Source organism: Corvus cornix, chromosome 1 (genome assembly GCF_000738735.6).
Source record: "Corvus cornix cornix isolate S_Up_H32 chromosome 1, ASM73873v5, whole genome shotgun sequence".
Taxonomy (NCBI): Eukaryota; Metazoa; Chordata; class Aves; order Passeriformes; family Corvidae; genus Corvus; species Corvus cornix.
The window spans coordinates 48,173,478-48,192,076 of NC_046332.1; the positions used below are offsets into that span (position 1 = coordinate 48,173,478).

At 44.5% G+C, this 18,599-nt stretch overlaps 1 protein-coding gene and 1 long non-coding RNA gene across 5 annotated transcripts in view; one reads left to right on the top strand and one right to left on the bottom strand.

Moving 5' to 3' along the window:
• MTUS2 (microtubule associated scaffold protein 2) overlaps positions 1-18,599 on the top strand; it is a 269,885-nt gene that overhangs the window by 234,267 nt on the left and 17,019 nt on the right. For all 4 annotated transcript variants that reach the window (XM_039565864.1, XM_010400285.4, XM_010400284.4 and 1 more), the window contains 2 exons: positions 10,491-10,557; positions 16,724-16,938. In XM_039565864.1, coding sequence (XP_039421798.1) covers positions 10,491-10,557; positions 16,724-16,938 — 282 coding nt within the window. The remainder of the gene's footprint in view (positions 1-10,490; positions 10,558-16,723; positions 16,939-18,599) is intronic.
• Positions 12,848-16,729, bottom strand: LOC104689897. The gene is made up of 4 exons (XR_002045629.3): positions 16,087-16,729; positions 14,249-14,415; positions 13,816-13,883; positions 12,848-13,200 (listed from the first exon to the last, which is right to left on the bottom strand). It is a non-coding gene; the product is annotated as an uncharacterized LOC104689897 (long non-coding RNA).

The window sequence follows — 18,599 nt, forward strand, 5'->3', positions numbered from 1 at the left end:
CACAGTTCTCAGTCATCCCATGACTGGATAAGCAACACTTTTTTTTGCTCTTATTTCCAGCTGATGAGTTTCCATCTTCTACTTGAATTTCCTGTTATTTGTCCCTGTGATTGGGACCTTGGACTGCTCAGTATTCTGTATTTCTTATTATGACCACTCCTATAGCCCTAAATAGCATCCACCTTGATAAACATGGTGTTTTGACTCGCCCCTTGATGGACAGTGCATCCATCATCTCATTAGCACTCACTAATATATGACCAGGGTCAAAAGTGAACGACATAACTTGCCCCAAGGATTGATCTTTGAACAGCTCCATTCATTATCTCTGCTCAGTCCAACAGTTCCATTTACTGCCACTCCTTCTCCTCTCCCCCAAAGGCCTCCTCCCTGCTTAACGCTTTTTCTGCAGCTCCCAGTCTTTCCCGGCCTGATGATCAATGTTGTCGTTGGCACCACATGGTCACTTGGTCCCCAATAGGTGGGAGTTACATATTACTCTTCTCTAAAAGTATCAATTCTTTTGGTGTACAAAGGCAGCAGTCTGCACTGGTGTGGATCTACCTGCCTTTGGTGCTCTGTTGTGCTTAACAAGGTTTTTTTAAAGTATTATTCCTCTCAGTATTTGATCCAAGTGCCACATGGCCACTGAAATCAGGCAGATGACTCTAGCATTTTAAAATTAAGAATCAGTAATTTATAAACCTTGTTTTGAACCTGTTGTTTAAAGTCCCAGTTCTCATAGAATTTGGGTGTAGGGGCTGTCCTCTCCTCTGATGTGCCTGTTTTGCTGAGTGTTTTGCTCCTGTCTCAGTTATGTTCATTTCCTTTTCTATATCCTTAATTCCTGAGGCATTGCTGCCTTCAGGTGTGTGTTCAAAGTCCTCCACATGGTAACCCACCTGTCAGCAGGCTGCCACCACAGAGACCTCTCCTAAATTCCTTCTTCATGCTCCTTGTTCCTGCGTTTGACTGAGGAATTGCTTTTTAAAATAGTTCCCATTTTGTGTTTGCTTTCTCGTATTGTGTCTTTTCTCACCTTAAGGCTACACACCTTGACCTGAAAGATGAGGTTTAATTCAAATTGAGGTTGGTCTCACTTTCTCCAAAAGGATCTAAGCTGACCAAAGAGCCCAGCAGCTCTCCCAAGCACATCCTTATCCTTTATCAATCCTAAATTGGCCTCTGGGGCCTCAATTGACCCTTGCCAGAAGAACAACATGTGATTTCTGCTATATTTAAGTTTCACTTAAATATTTTCTCTTCCAGTTTAGTGCTTAAGTGGTACTAAAGTGGTGCATAGACCTTGCTAGCTAATCTTTACCTCAGATTTATAATCACGTGCAAACAGCAAATCCCCCCTTATTAGCAAAGTAATTGAAGAAGATGAGTACTTCATTTTAAAAGCATAGCAAAAGGAATAATGACTGGGTTTTATATTCCCTGCCTGTTAGTCAGACCTGTGGATCTAAATACTGTAGTTCTAATAGCCAGCTCAGAGAAATGGCTGTGGTAATTTGTCTACAGGTGGTTATGTGGGTTTTTTAATATGGTGGTTAGGAAGTTTCCTGTCGGGATTTGGACTGTAAAAGATCCAAACTACAGACTTCAGGTTGTGTGGCAAAAAAAGAAGCTCCTACAGTGAGGATGAAACTATTTCACCACACAAGGAAGTCTCTTTTTACCTCTACTCTGTAGCTGTTCAGTAGCCAACCAAATTAATTTTCAGATGCTGTAAAGAAAATTAGGTCTTGAACACAAGTGTTAAAAGACATGTATTTGGAGTGAAATTTTTAATTTGGTTTGGTGTTTGGGTTTGTTTTTTTGTTTATTTGTTTGTTAGGTGGGGTTTCTATGTTGTTGGGTTTGTTTGTTTGTTTGTTTGTTTGTTTTTAATTACTTGATTGTGATATTCTAAAACTTCAGTTGAAGTCCTGGCAGGGCTGAGGAAGAGCAGACGCAAACTGAAGTTACCTGAACATTTAAATGTAATTTAATACAGTTTTGGTGGACATTCTTGTTGGTTCCTATTTTCAAAATCACTTTTATGCATCACCAATCACTGTTGAACATACATTAAAATAAAAACAAAAGCACCTGTCCAGAGAAGCACAGATGTGAGCATCTTTCCCAGCAGAAGGCAGAGCTGTTCAGCATTAAGGGCAATGACACTTTTCTGTATGTTTGGTAGTGATTCGGCTTTCAGGAAAATAGTCGTTTTCAGGTTGCGAACAGTGAACAAACACCACCTTGCGTGTGAGTCACTGAACTCTTCTGCCTTTTCCCAGCATTGTCTTGAGTGTAAATTGTTAGAGGAAAATATGTCGTGCCAAAAGCAACAGCCCAGGAGAAGTGAGGTTGCTGCAGCTCCATGTCCTGGGTCCTGCCAAGGAAATGTGTACCCAGTGGGCAAGTGGATACAGACCGGACATACATAACACACCCGCGTGTATATGCAGGTCACGGTTAGGGTTAGGTTATGTGGTGTAAATACATATATACATGGCCAAAAAAATTACGCCAGCCGTCGAGGATTACAAAAGTCTCTGGGTACGCTGCAGAGATCTGGTTTTGCCATTAAAAGGAGCCACAGAAATCCACAGGGTGTTCATCGTCCTCGCGACTTAAATAAATGACTTCTGGGAAAATCCTTTCAGGGAGATTAGAGCGTCTCGGGAGGCTGGGGGACACCCGGTGTCGCGGTCTGGAGTGAGCCGCTGGCCGGCAGCGCCCGCGCCCGGCCCCGCGGAGCCGCGCAGCGCTGCGCTCGGCCCGGGTCGCGCCGGCAGAGCCGCGCAGGACCGCGCAGAGCCGCGGGGCAGCCGCAGAGCCCGCACGGCGGCCGGGGGGCCCAGTGCGGCAGAGGCGCCGTGCAGAGGCACCGCAGCCGCGCTGCCCGAGTCACGGCAGGAGTGGATTTGGGAGCGCTGCGGGAGAGCGGCCGCGCCGGCAGCCGGCCGGGGCACGCTCAGCTTAAAGGCAGCGTCCGGGCGGCTGCGGAGCACGGGGACTGCGGTGATCAGTGACTCTGGATGCGGCACGAAGATGAGAACGCAGCGGCACTCTGGCTGAGAGCCCAGGCTCACTCTCGGATTTCAGCGCGTTTGGGGCTGTCGCTGCGAAGTTTCCAACCCCGTCCCGGCAGCCGCCCGCCCCAGCACTTCCCTGCGATGGCGCTGCTGGACGTGCCCTGCTGTGGGCAAGCCTTTGCCAGCCGGAGCGACCTTTCTCGGGAGAGGCCGGACCCAGCGGGCGAGCAGCGGTGCGGCGGCAGGGCGGGGAGCGGGCAGCGCTTGGCGGGGGGCGATCCTGCCGCCGCTCCGCACCCGCCGGGCTCCGCTGCCGCCCGCCCGCGGCACCGTCCCGGCCCCCGCATCCCCCGGGGCCCCGGGAGGCATCAGGTTGACAAGTCCCCTTGGCCGGTCTCGGCGCGCGGGGACGTGACATCCTTTCTGACAGTGTCACCGCCCGGGGCTCATCGTCCGGCTCCGGGCCAGGCTGGCGGCAGTCCGGTGGGTGTCGGTCCGGTGGGGGTGGCTGTCCTGCCAGGATGGGCAAATGCTGCTCCACGTGTTTTCCCCCCTCTCTGTGCGAGGACGAGACGGTACTTTTGCCTGTTTTTTTGGTTTTTGTTTTTTTTTTTTTTAATCCTTTAGGGAAAGGGAAGGAAGGTAGCCGTGATAGAGCCTGTGCTGCTGCTTCTCGCTGGGGTCGGTGGCGGATGCGCTTCCTGGGTGGCAGAGAGGGGAGCGATGCTCGGCTTGTTTGCAGTGTGCTGATCTCCCCTTCACCAGGGACAAGTCTAAGTGTCGCTTTCTCATTCACTGCAGTGCCTTACATAAGTTTATCCTGCAGTCTAAATGTAAGGGTTTTATGCTCATGAAACAAGGAGGGACCGCTGGCATCCTCTGTAGCAACAGTCGGTTTGATATTTTGCTCTGCTTTTCATACATTTTTAATAGCCATGTGGAGAACAAGTTATTAAGGAAACTTGCAGAGAGTTTCAAAGTTTGAAGAGAGATTATTCAGCCTCTAGCTGTCCTAAAGTTTTACATCTCCAGCAGAGGATTGATCCTCCAATCTAGGAGAAGTGAAACAAGACAAAACTACCTGTTTTCTCATGTTTGTGTGAATCTAAATCAAACACATTCCTAGGCACCAAAATGGGTTATGTAAGAAATGTCAGTGCAGAAGTAACTACATAGCTACAGGCAGCAGGAAAATGGCGTGTGGAAGAGAAGGTGTGGGACATTTTGATCACATAGGTTTTCCCATTATTCTTCTGAAAATTTGCCTGGATTTTATGCAGAGAAGAGTGAAAGAATGAATATGTGCATTTAATTTGCTTAATAGAAAATATCTTGGCAGAAACACGTTTGTATTCTTTTAGAGTTCGGTTTTGTGATATATTCATATAACTCTGTTAAATGAGAAACTGATAGCATCTCCCATTTACCTAATAATAAGTTCAAATACAGCTTTAGATATGCTACTAACCAGGTTAAGAAAAAAAGTGTGGGTTAATATAAAACTTGTCAAAGTGCAGTCCCTGTGGAATATCTAAGTGCTTGTCAACTTCAACCTAAAGGGTGTTATGAGGAAGGATTACCTGACAACCAGCATGATTGAACAGCAGTGTTAAAACACCTCTTCTTGAAGGAAGACTGCAGGTAATTTTGAATATCAGCTGCAGTGGGATTCACTTATTGCTTCTGACTCTTCACTTATTGTATCATCTGAAATATTTATTGGTACAAGAGAATTCCCAGTATGTATGATTGTCTTTCCAATTATAATATAACACCTTGCCACAGGGAAGTCTGAATACAGCACAACAGTGACTAAGCACCATTTGCAAGTCAGGGATTTGGTTTCTTTTAATATTTTGAAAGCTCTGCATACAGAAAAGCTGTTCTGGAGGAACAGTTTTAATAACAAGTGCCACAGAAGATCTGTGTGCAGAAAGTTTTTAGGAGATACTGTAGAGAACTGAGAAGTGTTTGTACAGTGGAGACACTGTACATACATTTGGATCTTAGAATGTAAGCAAACATTAAGTAAGTTGGCAGGGTGGAGAGTCATGTCAATTTGGAAAGGTAACTCCAGGCTCCCGTGTTTACTTCCTAGCTGCTGCTGAAATCCGATATGGTTCTGAGCAATTTTCTGATGTTCCTTGCCTGATCTGACCCATTTCCATTTCTATGATGGATCTACTATTACTTACCTATTGTTAAAAAAGTACCTGGAGGTTTAATTAATTAGTATTTCTAATTCATTAGTATCTCTTGGGTAGGTTGTAGTTCTCAGAGGACAGAGACTCTAAGACAAACCTGAAATCTGCCTCCCCAACCCACAATTATTCCTGGTCCAAGGTAAAATCTTGACTTGTCTCCCTGATGATGTCTCCTTGAGGATGTCTACCTGTCATCTGAAGCTCCATGCAACTGAAGCAGAGCCTTTCATAGAATCACAGAATCATAGAACAGTTTGGGTTGGAAGGGACCTTTAAAGATCATCAAGTCCAAGACCATTGCAATGAGCAGGGACATCTTCAATGAGATCAGGTTGCTCAGTGCCCCATTCAGCCTCTGCCCACAAACTTTCATCACTACTTCCTTTCTTAATCTGTTTGGACAGCACCAGCATCTTGCCCATCCTCAGGTCCATATTATGACATCTTCTACCAAGTTATTTTTCCACCTCTTCCCATGGGGTTATATCTAAATTCAGCTGATTTTTTTCTGAGTTACACTGCTAGGTTTGGACACTTATTTAATTGTATGAATTCCTGTTTTCTTCCTACACCTCTGCGTACCTTCTTTCCTACCTGCCTTGTTTTCTGGAGCTGTTGCACCAATGTAAGTTATGCCTCAGTCCATCCAGGGTGTTTTGAGCTGAATGGAGAACTCACATGTGCCATTTTCAGTGCCTGTTTCACTTGCTGAAATGCAGTCCAACATCCAGCCTTTCACAGGAGAAATATTGGGAGGCCTGTATGCTATAAAGATGATGACAGGAGAAAGAGTTGCTACTGTATCTTCTATTCAACAGACCAGTAGGGCAAACATATCATTCTACCTGTTTTATTCTACTTTTCGTTCTGTCTGAGGAGATGGGACATAGTCCAGACACAAGACTTAATTGTTATGTTGCAGAGTTCAGGAATGAGGAAGAAGTTTTTCTTCATCTCCATCATGAGCATAATCTTATTTTATGAAAATTACTTCACTTTCAGAGTAATTTCTTGGGATGCAGCCAACAGAAATCCTTTGTCATAATTTTTCTAAAAAGAAATGCAGTCCATCATTCATTAAAAGTACATGAAAAGAAAATGCAACATTTTAATTTGTACAAAACCTATTCTTTTGGTTTCACATTTTTGGGCGTAAGAAATGAATTCCAGATAACATCAAAGGAATTTTTTTTCTTCCTTGTCCTTTAACTGCTGCTCTAGAAATGGTGGATATTTGCACGATCTCCTTACAGGGTCTCTCATCTTTTCACCTACTGAAAACAGGTGTGTACAGTTGCTGAAACCTAAGTTGGATTTGGCCCTTAGATGCTCACCCTCAATGGCTCAACTCCAAGTGGTGGCCCAGTAGAGAGTCCTTACAAAGCTCCTTTGATATCCTGAGCCTTGGTGGATACAAAACTCTTGGGAGGGCAGCTGCTTACCCTGTCTTCTCTTTCAAATACTTTGTTGAGATAAATGTTAGTGAAGACTGATTAACCCAATGGGACATCTATAGGAGAAAGTTTCACGAAGGATGTCTGGACTTCAGGCGGCTCTCTTGAAAGCTGTTTATTGCATAGGCGAAGTTACAGCAGCTCAGGGAGTGGGGATCCAGAGCCAGCCCTACAGCTGCCAGCTCCAGCTGTAGGCATACCTGAAGCCACCTTCTGTTCAAGTTACAAAACATTATATACTTTTCTTTGCAGAGTATCTTAATACATAACAACCAATAAGCACCATACACAATACCTTTACATCTGCCTATAGCCTATCATAACTACTACCATCACCATATTATAGTCATTATTATCCAATCACAAGAGTAAGTAAGTTACAATTTAAGCTTACAGTGGAAAATTCTCAGACCTCTCTTTTTCTTCCTACACCGACATTTCTTGTTTGCCTGCCATATCTCTCTTTTTGGTAAAGACATGTTTTCTATTTACTTATGCTCTTCTTGAGACTTATTTACTTGGTGAAAAACATGTCTTTGTTTGTAGTCACATACCTTTGTCCTATTCATAAAAATCTCCTTCCAACTGATCTCCAACCTTTGCCTTCTGAGTTATTCAGTGGTCAGTGTTTCAGCAAAACATCTTTTACTCTATATCAAAACTTGCTTTCATTTCTATCTCATCCCCAGTTTCTACATTCAGAGATCTTTCTGCCAAGCCTACATATCTGTGACACTTTCTTACCAAACTTTCATCCTCCCCAACAGACATCCTCTTGACTTGGTTTCTTATCCATTCGTTTTGGGGAAGTTTTCCTTGTGTGCTTGTGAATTTTTGAATTGCTTTGATGTTTAGACAGTGGATATATAGGAATCTCAGCACTGAATATGATAGCTTTACATTCCAAAGTCAGATCCAGATTTGCTCTACTGTAATGTTTGGTTTCCTTAGTGCTGGCATTCCCAGTTCCCTGGCTACCCTGACAGGGAGGTGCTGGTTATCTGTGAAGCCAGGCTGATGATGCCAAGCAGGGGCTTTTTTGTTTTGCATTGCTGCCGTGTTTACAGTGTCACAGGAACACGTGCAGTCCAAACATATCGTGTCACACTGACGCAGCAGGTTGCAGTTACAGAAGATGTCGAGGGTTTGTGAGTTCACTGCACATCCAGGAAACCATGAGGCTGATTTGATGATCAGCCAAAACTGCACCTCACTTCTCTTGCACAAGCGGAAGATAAGGACTCGTGTGCTATTGCTCTCTAGAAGAACCCTCTGAGAAACGGGGACTACTTGAGGCCTTGGCACTGAGGGCAACCCTTGCACATCTGACCTCCCAGGAAGCATAAATATGAGGTCCCAAAGAGCAGATAGGAAGCTCTGACCAAAATAAAATGCAATGCAAGAAGTATTGGCAGGGCAGTCAAATGACAGCAGAGGCAACTGAGCTGTGCTGATCTGTCTGCTCGAGGTAGTCCCAGGGGCTGCTCTGCTCCGGAAACCACAGCCCCAGCATGGTGGTAGGCAGATGTGACCCCCACTGCCCTGGTGGGTTGGTGCCCGTGCTGGAGCTGGAGTTATGGGATAGAATTTTTAAACTGGCACCATGGCAATTCTCCACACCTTTGGAGAGAATCCCACCACCAAGTATCCTCAAGGGTAGGAAAAACCTTATCTAAGATAAAACATCATGTAAAATGTGGAGCCTGTAATATTTCTTATGGGGAATCAAAATTGTAAATACTTTTTCCCCCTGAAATGTAGGTTTTTTACTTGCTTTTAATTTTCGTTGTGTAAATAGAGTAGTAACAATCCCGCTGAATTCTGCTTATCTGTAGGTGCTGGTAATGATTTGTGCAGAGCTCCCTTGCTTTGAGTGGCTTTTGTTTCAAACAATGAGAGCTGGTAATTTGAGTGGGCGCTTCCCATCTGCAAGTCCTGCATCCAGTACATCCCTGTGCACACGCCTTCAAGGGCACCAGGCCTGGCAGTCTGTCAAGAGCACCTCTTAATATTACTCCAGTGAGTTAAACAGATGGTATGGGCAGATGCAATGGTATTCTCCAAAAGGGGAAACCTTGTCCCTGTAAGGCTGCTGGTTTGGGAATCTCTGTGAAGGGATCTGGTTTTTTAACATATCAGGCTGTATTTATCTGGAACTTTTTTTTTCCCGTAACTTTTTGACTGATTAGGAAAAAGAAGTCCATAAGAAGTCATATCATTTTATTCTGAGCCTAATGCAGTTGGTCAGGACTGGACACTCTGCAGTCCTGGCACACAGCCCCCTGTGCATTACTCAGCAGAGTATGGAGCTGACTGGAGGAGCCAGGTCTTGCATTCCTGGCTTCTTCCCATAACTGAATAAGAAAGATGCCCACATCATCTGGGTCTCCTCAAGCTTTCAGGGCTCTCAGATCAGTTCAGTTTATCACTCCATTTACAGCAAACTTTCCAGAAAGTGTGTCCTTTGAATCTGGTGGAAGTCATCCCAAAAGGGCAATATGTAAAGGATTAATTCAAATTCCAGATTCTATTACCAGAAGGTATTACCAGAAGTAAAGTTGTGTTGCTTCTCTTAACAGAGTTAAAAGTTAGATGCAGGAAAAATATACAGAAACATTAAGTTCTGAAATGTTTCTTTTCCACTTTCATGTTTTTAATATAGAATTGACTTGCTATCCTATCTGCTATGTATCCTGCAGCCAAACTAATCCTGTCTGTGCCCTAGATTTTTATTAGCCTTGCTTGCTTAATACAGAAAGATTTGGTTTCTAGGACTCCTTTTAATTCAATTTACTACTGTACTGCTTTTTCTCTTGAATATGATTTTTCTGTAGTGTCCTTTAAGGATTCTTGACCTTTTCTAACCCGGGACATATTTATAGTAACCTGATCTAGTTTTATTAATCATTAGTGATCTTCCCAGCAGGATACATTCGTTTGTCTTCTTTCTAATGTGATTCATGATACATCGCAATTTAAAGTGCCCGTATGATTGAACCGCTGTGCTGGGATTTATTGTACTAAATCAAACTCCAGTGCATGGAGATAAGAATTTTGTTTGTCAGTTTGCACAGCACTCATCAGATATCTGCTGTCAAAGTCCTTGCATTTTGGTAATAGCACCTCCTTGCTCATGTAAATACGTTTTAAGTTTCCTTTAGCCAATTCATCTGTTTTACTTCCTTAATATTCAGATTTCTTCTGAGACTAGACAAGGAAAGGAGCCCTAATAAATAAAATCACAGAAATAAATGTGGAGATAGGCATGAACATCAGGTTATTAGTGGTGTCTGTATGGGAATGCTCCCCATGCCTAGAATGGTGTGAGTACAGCAATCTGCTCTGTAAGTTTGACTCTGTGAGCATATTGATATGGTTGGAGGTGGTTAAATGCAGGCTTAAATGGATGAAAGAATTTTAGCAGAATTAATAAATCCATCTTGTACATGCAGTCCAGCTATAAATGGTACGCAGATTGACCACAAATTCATAAAAAATACAAATGTCTTTTTAGACACACAGGAGTAAATAGAGTATTCTGTGCTGTTGTGTGCACGTGAGTGTGTGCACATGTACTCGTAGGCATACAAGGTACTTGTAGCCAGTGAGTTGTGGCTCCTAAGCTTGAGTTAAAAACTGAATGAGTTCATTATAATCCCACTCCCCTCCCCTAAAAAAAAAAAAAAGTAGTATGAGGGTATGAGGAATCAATCTAATCTGCTTTACTAAATGAACATGTGAAACTGCTTATCTGGCATAAACTTGGGTACTATACGTATTTCTCTCTCTTTTTCCTTAAACAGAATGAAAATGCCCTTGTGAAAATAAAGGAGTTAGGAGTCGAGCTTGCAAAGATCAGGGAGGAAGTTGGTAAGTAGTACAAGAAAAGTAACAACAGAGTGATTTTCTCACTTTACATGAAAGCAGTTATTATGATTCCCTGTGACCTGATCCTGGGGAACCTGCATACATGTGATGAAGTGTCTCCTGAAGCCCACTGGCAAACGGTTTTGTGACTTCGGAGGGAACCTTGATTTCACCTCTCTGCTGTGCAGATGGGCCCATTACCACACATGCTGAAGCCAGTTGTGCATCATCTTTACTAGACAAATTGTTTTTCATGAACCCATGGCTTCTGTCCTCAAACACCAGCACTGCTGAGGAGAAAGCACAGTGTGATGAGGAGTGGGAACCTGGGACCATTGCAGTGCACAGTGACTGGGGATGCACTGCTAACTTAGGAACATTGCTGTGTTTTGCAAACAAACCCAAGGACACCAAGCCCAGAATTTTCTTGTTAATATCTCTAAGGTCTCTTCCTGGTTGAAAGGCAGAAAGAGCAATGCATCCCATTTGTGTGTGTATTCCCTATATATCTGCATGCCCCTCTTTTCCTTTTTGGTTTTTGATCTAGACAGGAGAGAGAGTGTAAAGATATTGCCACTCCTGGGAGAGAAGATGGGCTTTTGCTCTGGCTTCAGTCAACAGGCTGAGTTCTTCTGGACTTAAATCTCCCCAGAATGAGTGTGATGTTGGGTTCATCTACCCCAGGGTAAATGGAGAGGAGGCCCACTGGATGAGGGGACACCCTGAGTACCAAAAGGTGTTGGAACCACTGATGACTGGAGCTGTGAATAGGGGGGACCTCTCAGCTTTCCCTGCATGTGGGAGCGCAGTTCCTGGGTCACCCATTAAGGACAGATTGTGCCATGTGGCTGGAAGATGAAGTGCTCAGGCCAAACCCCTGTGGGATGGGCAGAGCTGCAGGTCCTCCCTGTGCTTTGCCTTCACCTTGCCCATGACAACCCACTTCAGAAAAGCTGAGCACAGCCCTTTTCAGATGCTTACCAGCTTGTGCTCCCTGCTTTGCCCCTCTGAAATTCTTAGGCTGATTGTCATTTCATGGAGAGCTTTATTGTCCCCACTGCCAATGTATACTGCTGCAATAGCGAAACAGGTTTCCAGTTATTCCCTGATGCCTGCCTTCCCCATCCTCTGCATCTCTACAGCTCTTACAGAGGAGTTGTTGCCACTGGTGCTTTCTTTAGGCTGGGCACATCTGAAGCTCTCGGTTCAATAGCCACTTCTCATTTGAAAGCCCTACCTCAATCTAGCAGGTTGGGTTTGCTCATTTTTGTGAGTGCTTTTTTAAGTGGCAGTGACATGGGAAGGAAAGAGAGGTTCAGTGCTGGAGATAAAGAGCTCTGCTTCCATTGACACCATGTTTGTACAGCTGAAGTGAATACAAATCCCTGGTGGTTTTGCTGGAGAAGAGAACTTTGCCAAGGATGTAACAGCCTGTCTGTTTGGGGGTCACAGAGCAGCATGTTCAGTAACAGGAGATCGCTGCACTGCCTGCCCTTGCCATTGCCCTTGCACATGCAGCAACAGACACCTCCTCTGCACAAAGCTGAGTCCTGATGGCACATGTGGGGACCGTTTTGCTAAGAACCACAGACACCCCAGAAAAGCAGCCTGAGCTGTACCGCTTCAGAAGGGAGAGGAGCTGTAGAGGTGTATGGGCTTTCTTCCTCAGAAGGGGGAAAGATGGTGTGAGAGAGCCCTTTCCACAGTGGTCCTGTGGGCATGTGTAATGGAGAGGAGTCATTACAGGCCACCTCTTCCTCCCATCACTCTGGGAGACATGGAGATGCTGGGTAGAGGCTGTTTAGGAGTGGCACAGGTGGCTGGTCACCTGCTTGGTGGAGGTAATCCTCTCTGTGCAACCCTGAGATGCAACATGGCCAGGTAGAAGGACTCCCAGTAGGGACGAACAAAAAGATGAACATGTGCAGGTATTGCACTTCAGCAGAATGTGAAATAATTCATCAGCAATAAAAATCATAGTATAAATCCCTACATATGGAAGGTAATGGTCTATGTTTTTTAGTGTAAGTCAAAAATTGCTGGGCAGTCTGTTTTCCTTTGGTATAAAATTATAAAACTTAATTTTGTGAAACAACCGAACTGTGGACAAGGCGAGATGATAAATGCCATGTACATGAGAGCATTTCTCATCAGCACAGTTCTCTGCAGTCTCTAAAGCAGTTCCAGCTGAGGTTGTTACTGGAGACATGAGGGTGCTGCTGGAGACATGCAGCCCACCTGTGCTAGAGGAGGATTATTTTAGTCTCACTATCAGATGAATCTGTGTGTTGCACAACATTGTACAAGATTTACACAAATAAAGAATGAAACAGTCCTTTATTTGACGACAGCAGTCTTGGGTGATTCTGTGAAGAAGTTCAGGGAAAATCAGAGCGTGTTTTGACTACAACCAAGCTGTAGTTCTGACTTGCCTCCGTCACTTTAATAAGTAGTTTCTCATTAATTTAAAAATAACGAGTCCAGTTAAACACCATGTGTGTTGGTCAGAAATTCCTGGTTGCTCATGTATAAATTCACCATGCCAGACTCACTGATGCAAATGCCTGTATGAATCAGTAAAACAAGGCTGGACTAGCCAGGGTTGATAGAGGCAGTGTGTCCAACATTTGGTTGTTGAGGCAATACCTGTAATTCAGAGTTACAATTTGGGTTGGTTTTCATAGCATGCAGTCTTTAACTTCAGCAGAAACTACAGGATTCTGCTATGCAAAGCAATGAAACTGCAACAGAAAAACTGCTGTTCAGAAAAGTAAGAATTTATGTTTAAGGAAAATTCTTGTGGTAAATAAAACCATTGGTGAAGCAATAGCAGCAATGGACCACGTGTAAAAATAGCATCGGGACACATGCATCCTTCCGGAGCCAGGCAAAATATTGAGGTTCAGACAACACTGTGCACTTTTACCCCCAGCACTGCTGGGAAAGTATCACACCACATCTGAAACCAGCATGGGTGAACTAGGAAAGTGATTCTCCCTTACCAGGTCTGGGGAGGAATCTTGGCCTCTATAAACGCTGAGGGACTTGTTATTTTAAGCAATAAGATTTGCTCACGTATTTTGCTAGAAATAGCAAGGCTAGGAAAACATGACAAGCAATCGTTCTGCACTCAAGACACCGATCCTTATAAATTATAAATATAAGCACTTTTCAGCTGCAACACTGAGTCTCTTGAAATAAAGAGGTTTTGAATACCAGCTGTTTCCCTTCAAATTAATGGAAATTAAATGTCAGAATTACCTGCTCCTTTGCTGTCAGACCAATGACGTGAAGTGAGTTGAGAGGAGGTATGGAGATGCATAAAAAACCTAGATGAAGGAAAGGCAATCAGATGTCAGGTTTAAAATTTGTATTGCCTGGGTTCATGAGAGTTTGGAAGCCAAAGCCTGTGTGCCATCTCCTCCTGGATATAACACCCAGTCAGAGGACCCTTAACCTGAGTGCAGTGGCTGTGATTTGTCTGTGATTTTGGGGCCGAGGCTCAGGAAGAAGAGCCCATTTGTTGTGTCAGAAGGAAACAGTCCCTCTGTGAGGCCACAAGACGCCAGCCCCCAGTTCCCCCAGGAGTTGCCCTCCTGAGTGCAAAGTGCCAGGGCTGGGAGGCTGCACTGTGGCTCCGACTGTGTGTGGTGGGGGGAGGTCAGTCCAGTAGTGACATCTACCTTTCCCTCACCTTCCCAGCCTGGCCTGAAGTGGGTTTTGCTCATCTGTTGTGCACTCAGTGCCCAGGGAGTAGGGAAGCTGCAGTAGCTGGTCTCATTTAACCCAGCATGCTGTCATCCCAGGAAATGCCACGTTGCATCAGAGTCATTTCCAGCCTGTAAGCAGCAATGAAGATACCTACAGAGAAGGAAGAAGAAAACCAGGGTGTAACTTTTCCCAACAGACCAGTAGTGGTTGTGCTCTGCTTGTCTTGTTCCGTGTCAGTAATACATTCATATAACTTTTCTGAGTGATTTTTTCTTTTTTCTCCAGGAGTAGCTCACTTTAACAGTATCCCTGTCTTGATGCCTGAAAGCTCAGTTCACTGTTTTGCAGCAGCATCAGCAGGTCTTCTGTTCAGGCATCTGTTACAGAGTCCCTGCTGGAGGTGTCACAGCTGTTTCACCAGGAGCACACGCTGAAGCCACAGCTCCAGCAGGGCAGGCTCTCCCACACTGGTTCCTGCTCCCCAAGAAGGAGAGCCACAGACCCTTGGGCTCCATGGGTGTTGCCTTCTCCTATGCCTGTCCCAGGAGAGCCAGGCCCAAAGGTCCATCTCCCTACTAAGAAGAGATTCAGTTTTTACTCAACACTTCAGTCCTCAGCCTCATTTGTCTTAGTCTGAGACTTGGTAGGGATCACTCCTTCTCATTAGAGGTGTTTCATATTCTTTATAGGGCAAATTTCCTCATTTTCTGCCTCCAGTAGCATTGTTGGGTTTATGGGGACCATGGCATGCAAGTGCACTTTCCCTGCTTCCCTCTTCCCTCCGTTTTGCACCTGCATTAGGGCCTGATTTGTGAATAGTCTTGTATTTCAGGTTGCAGGATGTGTTTCAGATGGACTCTCTTTTGGTTAGAGCACATTGTTTCATTGCCCAGCCCTCCCTGTGTGCTGGGTAATCTCATTAGAGAGGCTGGAGCTCCTATTTAAAGCTTGAGTAAGTTTGAATTCTACTGAAGGCAGAGCTGCAAGCATAACCCCTCCTGCTCTGGGATCACTTTACATGCCAAAGATAACAAAAAAGCAAAAAGCAAGAGAGAGGGTTTAGAGCTGTAATCCAGACTGCCAGAAGACAAGACATTCCAGCTAATGTACCATTCCATTCTGGATATAAGGCAAGTGGGAAAGCTTTCTATGTGCTCCCACTGAGGTGCTAAACTCACTGGTTCACTTGCTTTCTGTAAGGAGCAGAGAGCCTGACAGGGACAGAGTCCCTCACGGTGCTCCAGAAAATACCAGGATCACAACAGGAGCCCAGTAGTGTTTATCTGTCTGGACTTACTGAGCAAGTCTGGATATTGGTGTCCAGTAAGTGTAGAAGCAGAGCTCTAAATAGGGTGAAAAATAACTATGTGGGGAAGGGAATGGTTAGCTTGGGTGCCCAAACTACCTTGCATGGGTGCACCTAACATGAGCTGTGGGCACAGCACTGGTAACTTGGACAAATTGTTGCTACCCTGGGAGAAATGAGGGCAGTCTGACACCACAGTAGAAGGAGGCAGAAAAATACAGGTATTGAATAAGTATGTGGCCATGGGATATATATGGGTTTGAAACATTCAACATGGAGACAGCTACTCCCAATCCTCTGACTTAAAATGCCATACAGGTCTGTTGACGGCATGTGCATTTTGAAAGGCAAAGGAAGGATAAATATGCCATCAGTTTGTTCAAAAACCTGATCATCTTTCTAAATCAGCTATGGGTCTAAATCAGAAAGAAGATGTAGCAGGACCATTAGAAACCCATGCCTTCTTCTCTAGTATTCTGAATGTTATGGTCATGATGATTTTAATCACTTCTTACCTGTTAGATCTTTACAAGTGAGCAAACTTGCTCTTTAAATGTAGTCTGTCTGATCTTGTCCAACTTGCATCAAGTCTTCAGTATCTGGATTTATTGCAACTGTTCTTTAGCAAAGCAAAAGGCCGAGGACACAATGTTTGTGACACTGCTTTCCTGGGACCTGGGGAACAATAAAGGTGAGGAACCAAAGGGGGAAATGGACTGATTATCTTTGACTTGATAGAACTGCTGGAAAACAGTAGTGTGAATTCTGAGATACAGTCACTGGTTAGTTCACTAAAGTAAAAATTCCACATGTTCTGATTGCCTTCAGTATCAGCCTTTCATTTGTGCTCTCTGACACCATGAAGCACACAAGATAGTGGTTTGAATACAAAATTATTTTAAGCAAGTGTGAATTAATGGATTTGAATGGTTCTTGCTGGAGCTGGAGACAGGTTTATGGGATGAGCAGCTTTGAACAGCTCGAAAATGGGATGTATGAGATACATATCCTTCTGGTCAAGTGGTCAGTCATACCCCTTGTACAACAGAGTGGGTGAGAACCACCAAGCTCATTGCTCTACAAACCAGTAGACCAATGCCTCTGCTTGGTCCTGGACAGTGTGAGGACTGTGTGGTCCTGTCTCCTCCACAGACCTCAACACGGCGAGATGGAAGAAACTACTGAGCGAGAAGGAGGAGCTGGAGAGGCGCTTCGAGGAGGAGGGGAAGCAGCTCCGCAGGCAGCAGCAGGAGGAGATGCAGGTGTTGGAGCAGCGACTGCAGGAGGAGTACAACACCAAGAAGGAGAGCCTGCAGGAGCAACACAGGCTGCAGCTGGAACAAGCCAGATTGGAGCATCAGGATCAGGTCAGTCTCCACCTGCTGCCTTTGAAGAATAGTTGATGCTAGTAGATAGGGTTCAGGTAATGAAATGTATTGAACACTCAAACGTGAAGACACTGGTAATGAGTTACAAGTAGAAAAATGTAATCCTGAATATCTTTACTGCTGTTTCTCCCTATTAGTTCTACTGCTTTTCTACACAGTAGTCTATTACATTGCCATGTCTTGTCTTCACATGCTTCCTGATGTTTTACAATAAAAATATTCACATTATCTCTGCTGCCCACACATACTTGCTCCTCAACCCACCTATTTTAGTCAATTTATGACTAAAACCAAGGGTGAACCTCTTCCACACTGGTAAGGCCAGCAGAGCCATGCCCATTGTTATTTGCAATGCTAGTTAAAGGGCAGTACAGTGAAGGGATAGTACCTAAACATTGTGCACATGATACTCTCTGGGTCCCCTGATTGCTGCCCCACCATTCAGTCTAATCTCTTGGACTGTACATCCCAAGAGTTTCTCCTTGCTTTGCTCTCTGTACTGGATAGGAGTACCCTCACAAGCAGCTACTTTTGTCTGGTTTTGCCAGAACAAATACTGTAACTCACCTTTGGGCACCTCTCACATGCTGGCAGAACATCGGGCACTGGGTTATGGCAGTAATGCCTTTACCTGGCCTTTTCCCATTTTTCCTTCAGTGAGCAGTGGATTCTGTCCTGATTTTTCCAGCTGCAACTCTTACCCACTACCCAATACCACAGATCACAAGGGCTTTTCTCACATGTGAACCTGCTGCACCCAGGTGTGGTGTGTAAATCTGTGCCTTTAGGCTTTGTCATGCCGCAGCCCCTGCTGTCATGGGGCTGCCACCCAGGCTCCTGATGCAGCAAAACCCTCCTGGGCTGGGAGCTGTCCTTGCTGGCACGTGAATCAGCCAGCCATGTCAGACAGACACAGGGCATCCCAGCCTGTGCCTCAGAATGCCTGCTGCCCTGGCTACCTCTGTGCAATTCAGTTTGATTCTTCAGGGCAGGGGTGTGAAGGACTCCCACTGGATTTTACCTATTTTAATTGCTGAGCCTGATAGTTGTTACTGATTGTAACATGCCAAACAAAGGCTTTATGCAAGTGGGCTGTTTTGTCCTGGACAAACTACCTATTTCTGTTAATTAATTGATTTCCAAAGATGTATTAGAAGGTGCTATCAAATAGATTTTCATGTTCTACATCAGATTTTTCAAAATATTTCTCTCTAAATGGTTAGAACCTGTGCTGAGCCATGTCTTTTGGTTCTCATTTCAGATTATACAAGTTGGTTTTCTTGCAATGCCCCTCAAAATTTCTGCTTTTCTTTCTGATATGAAGGAGAGGTCATGTTCCCAAAAGCCTTGACAATTTTTTTCCTTTCATTGTGTCAGTGTGTCAGTCTGCCTGGTAGAAAATGTTGGCTCTAGCTGTAAGGCTTGCCTCTCCTGGATCACTCGACATCAGCATTTGTGAAGGGATTTGTTAATTTTTTGCTGAAATAGCTTATAGCTTAGCTCTGCTACTCTTTGAAGTATTTCTGCAAGCTCTCAGGACCACAAGAACAGATGTTGGTTCTTCTTCTCTCAAGCTGATCAGCGCAAGAAAGGGTGATACAGGTCGTTGTAGGACTTGACTAGAAGTATCCTTATTTTTC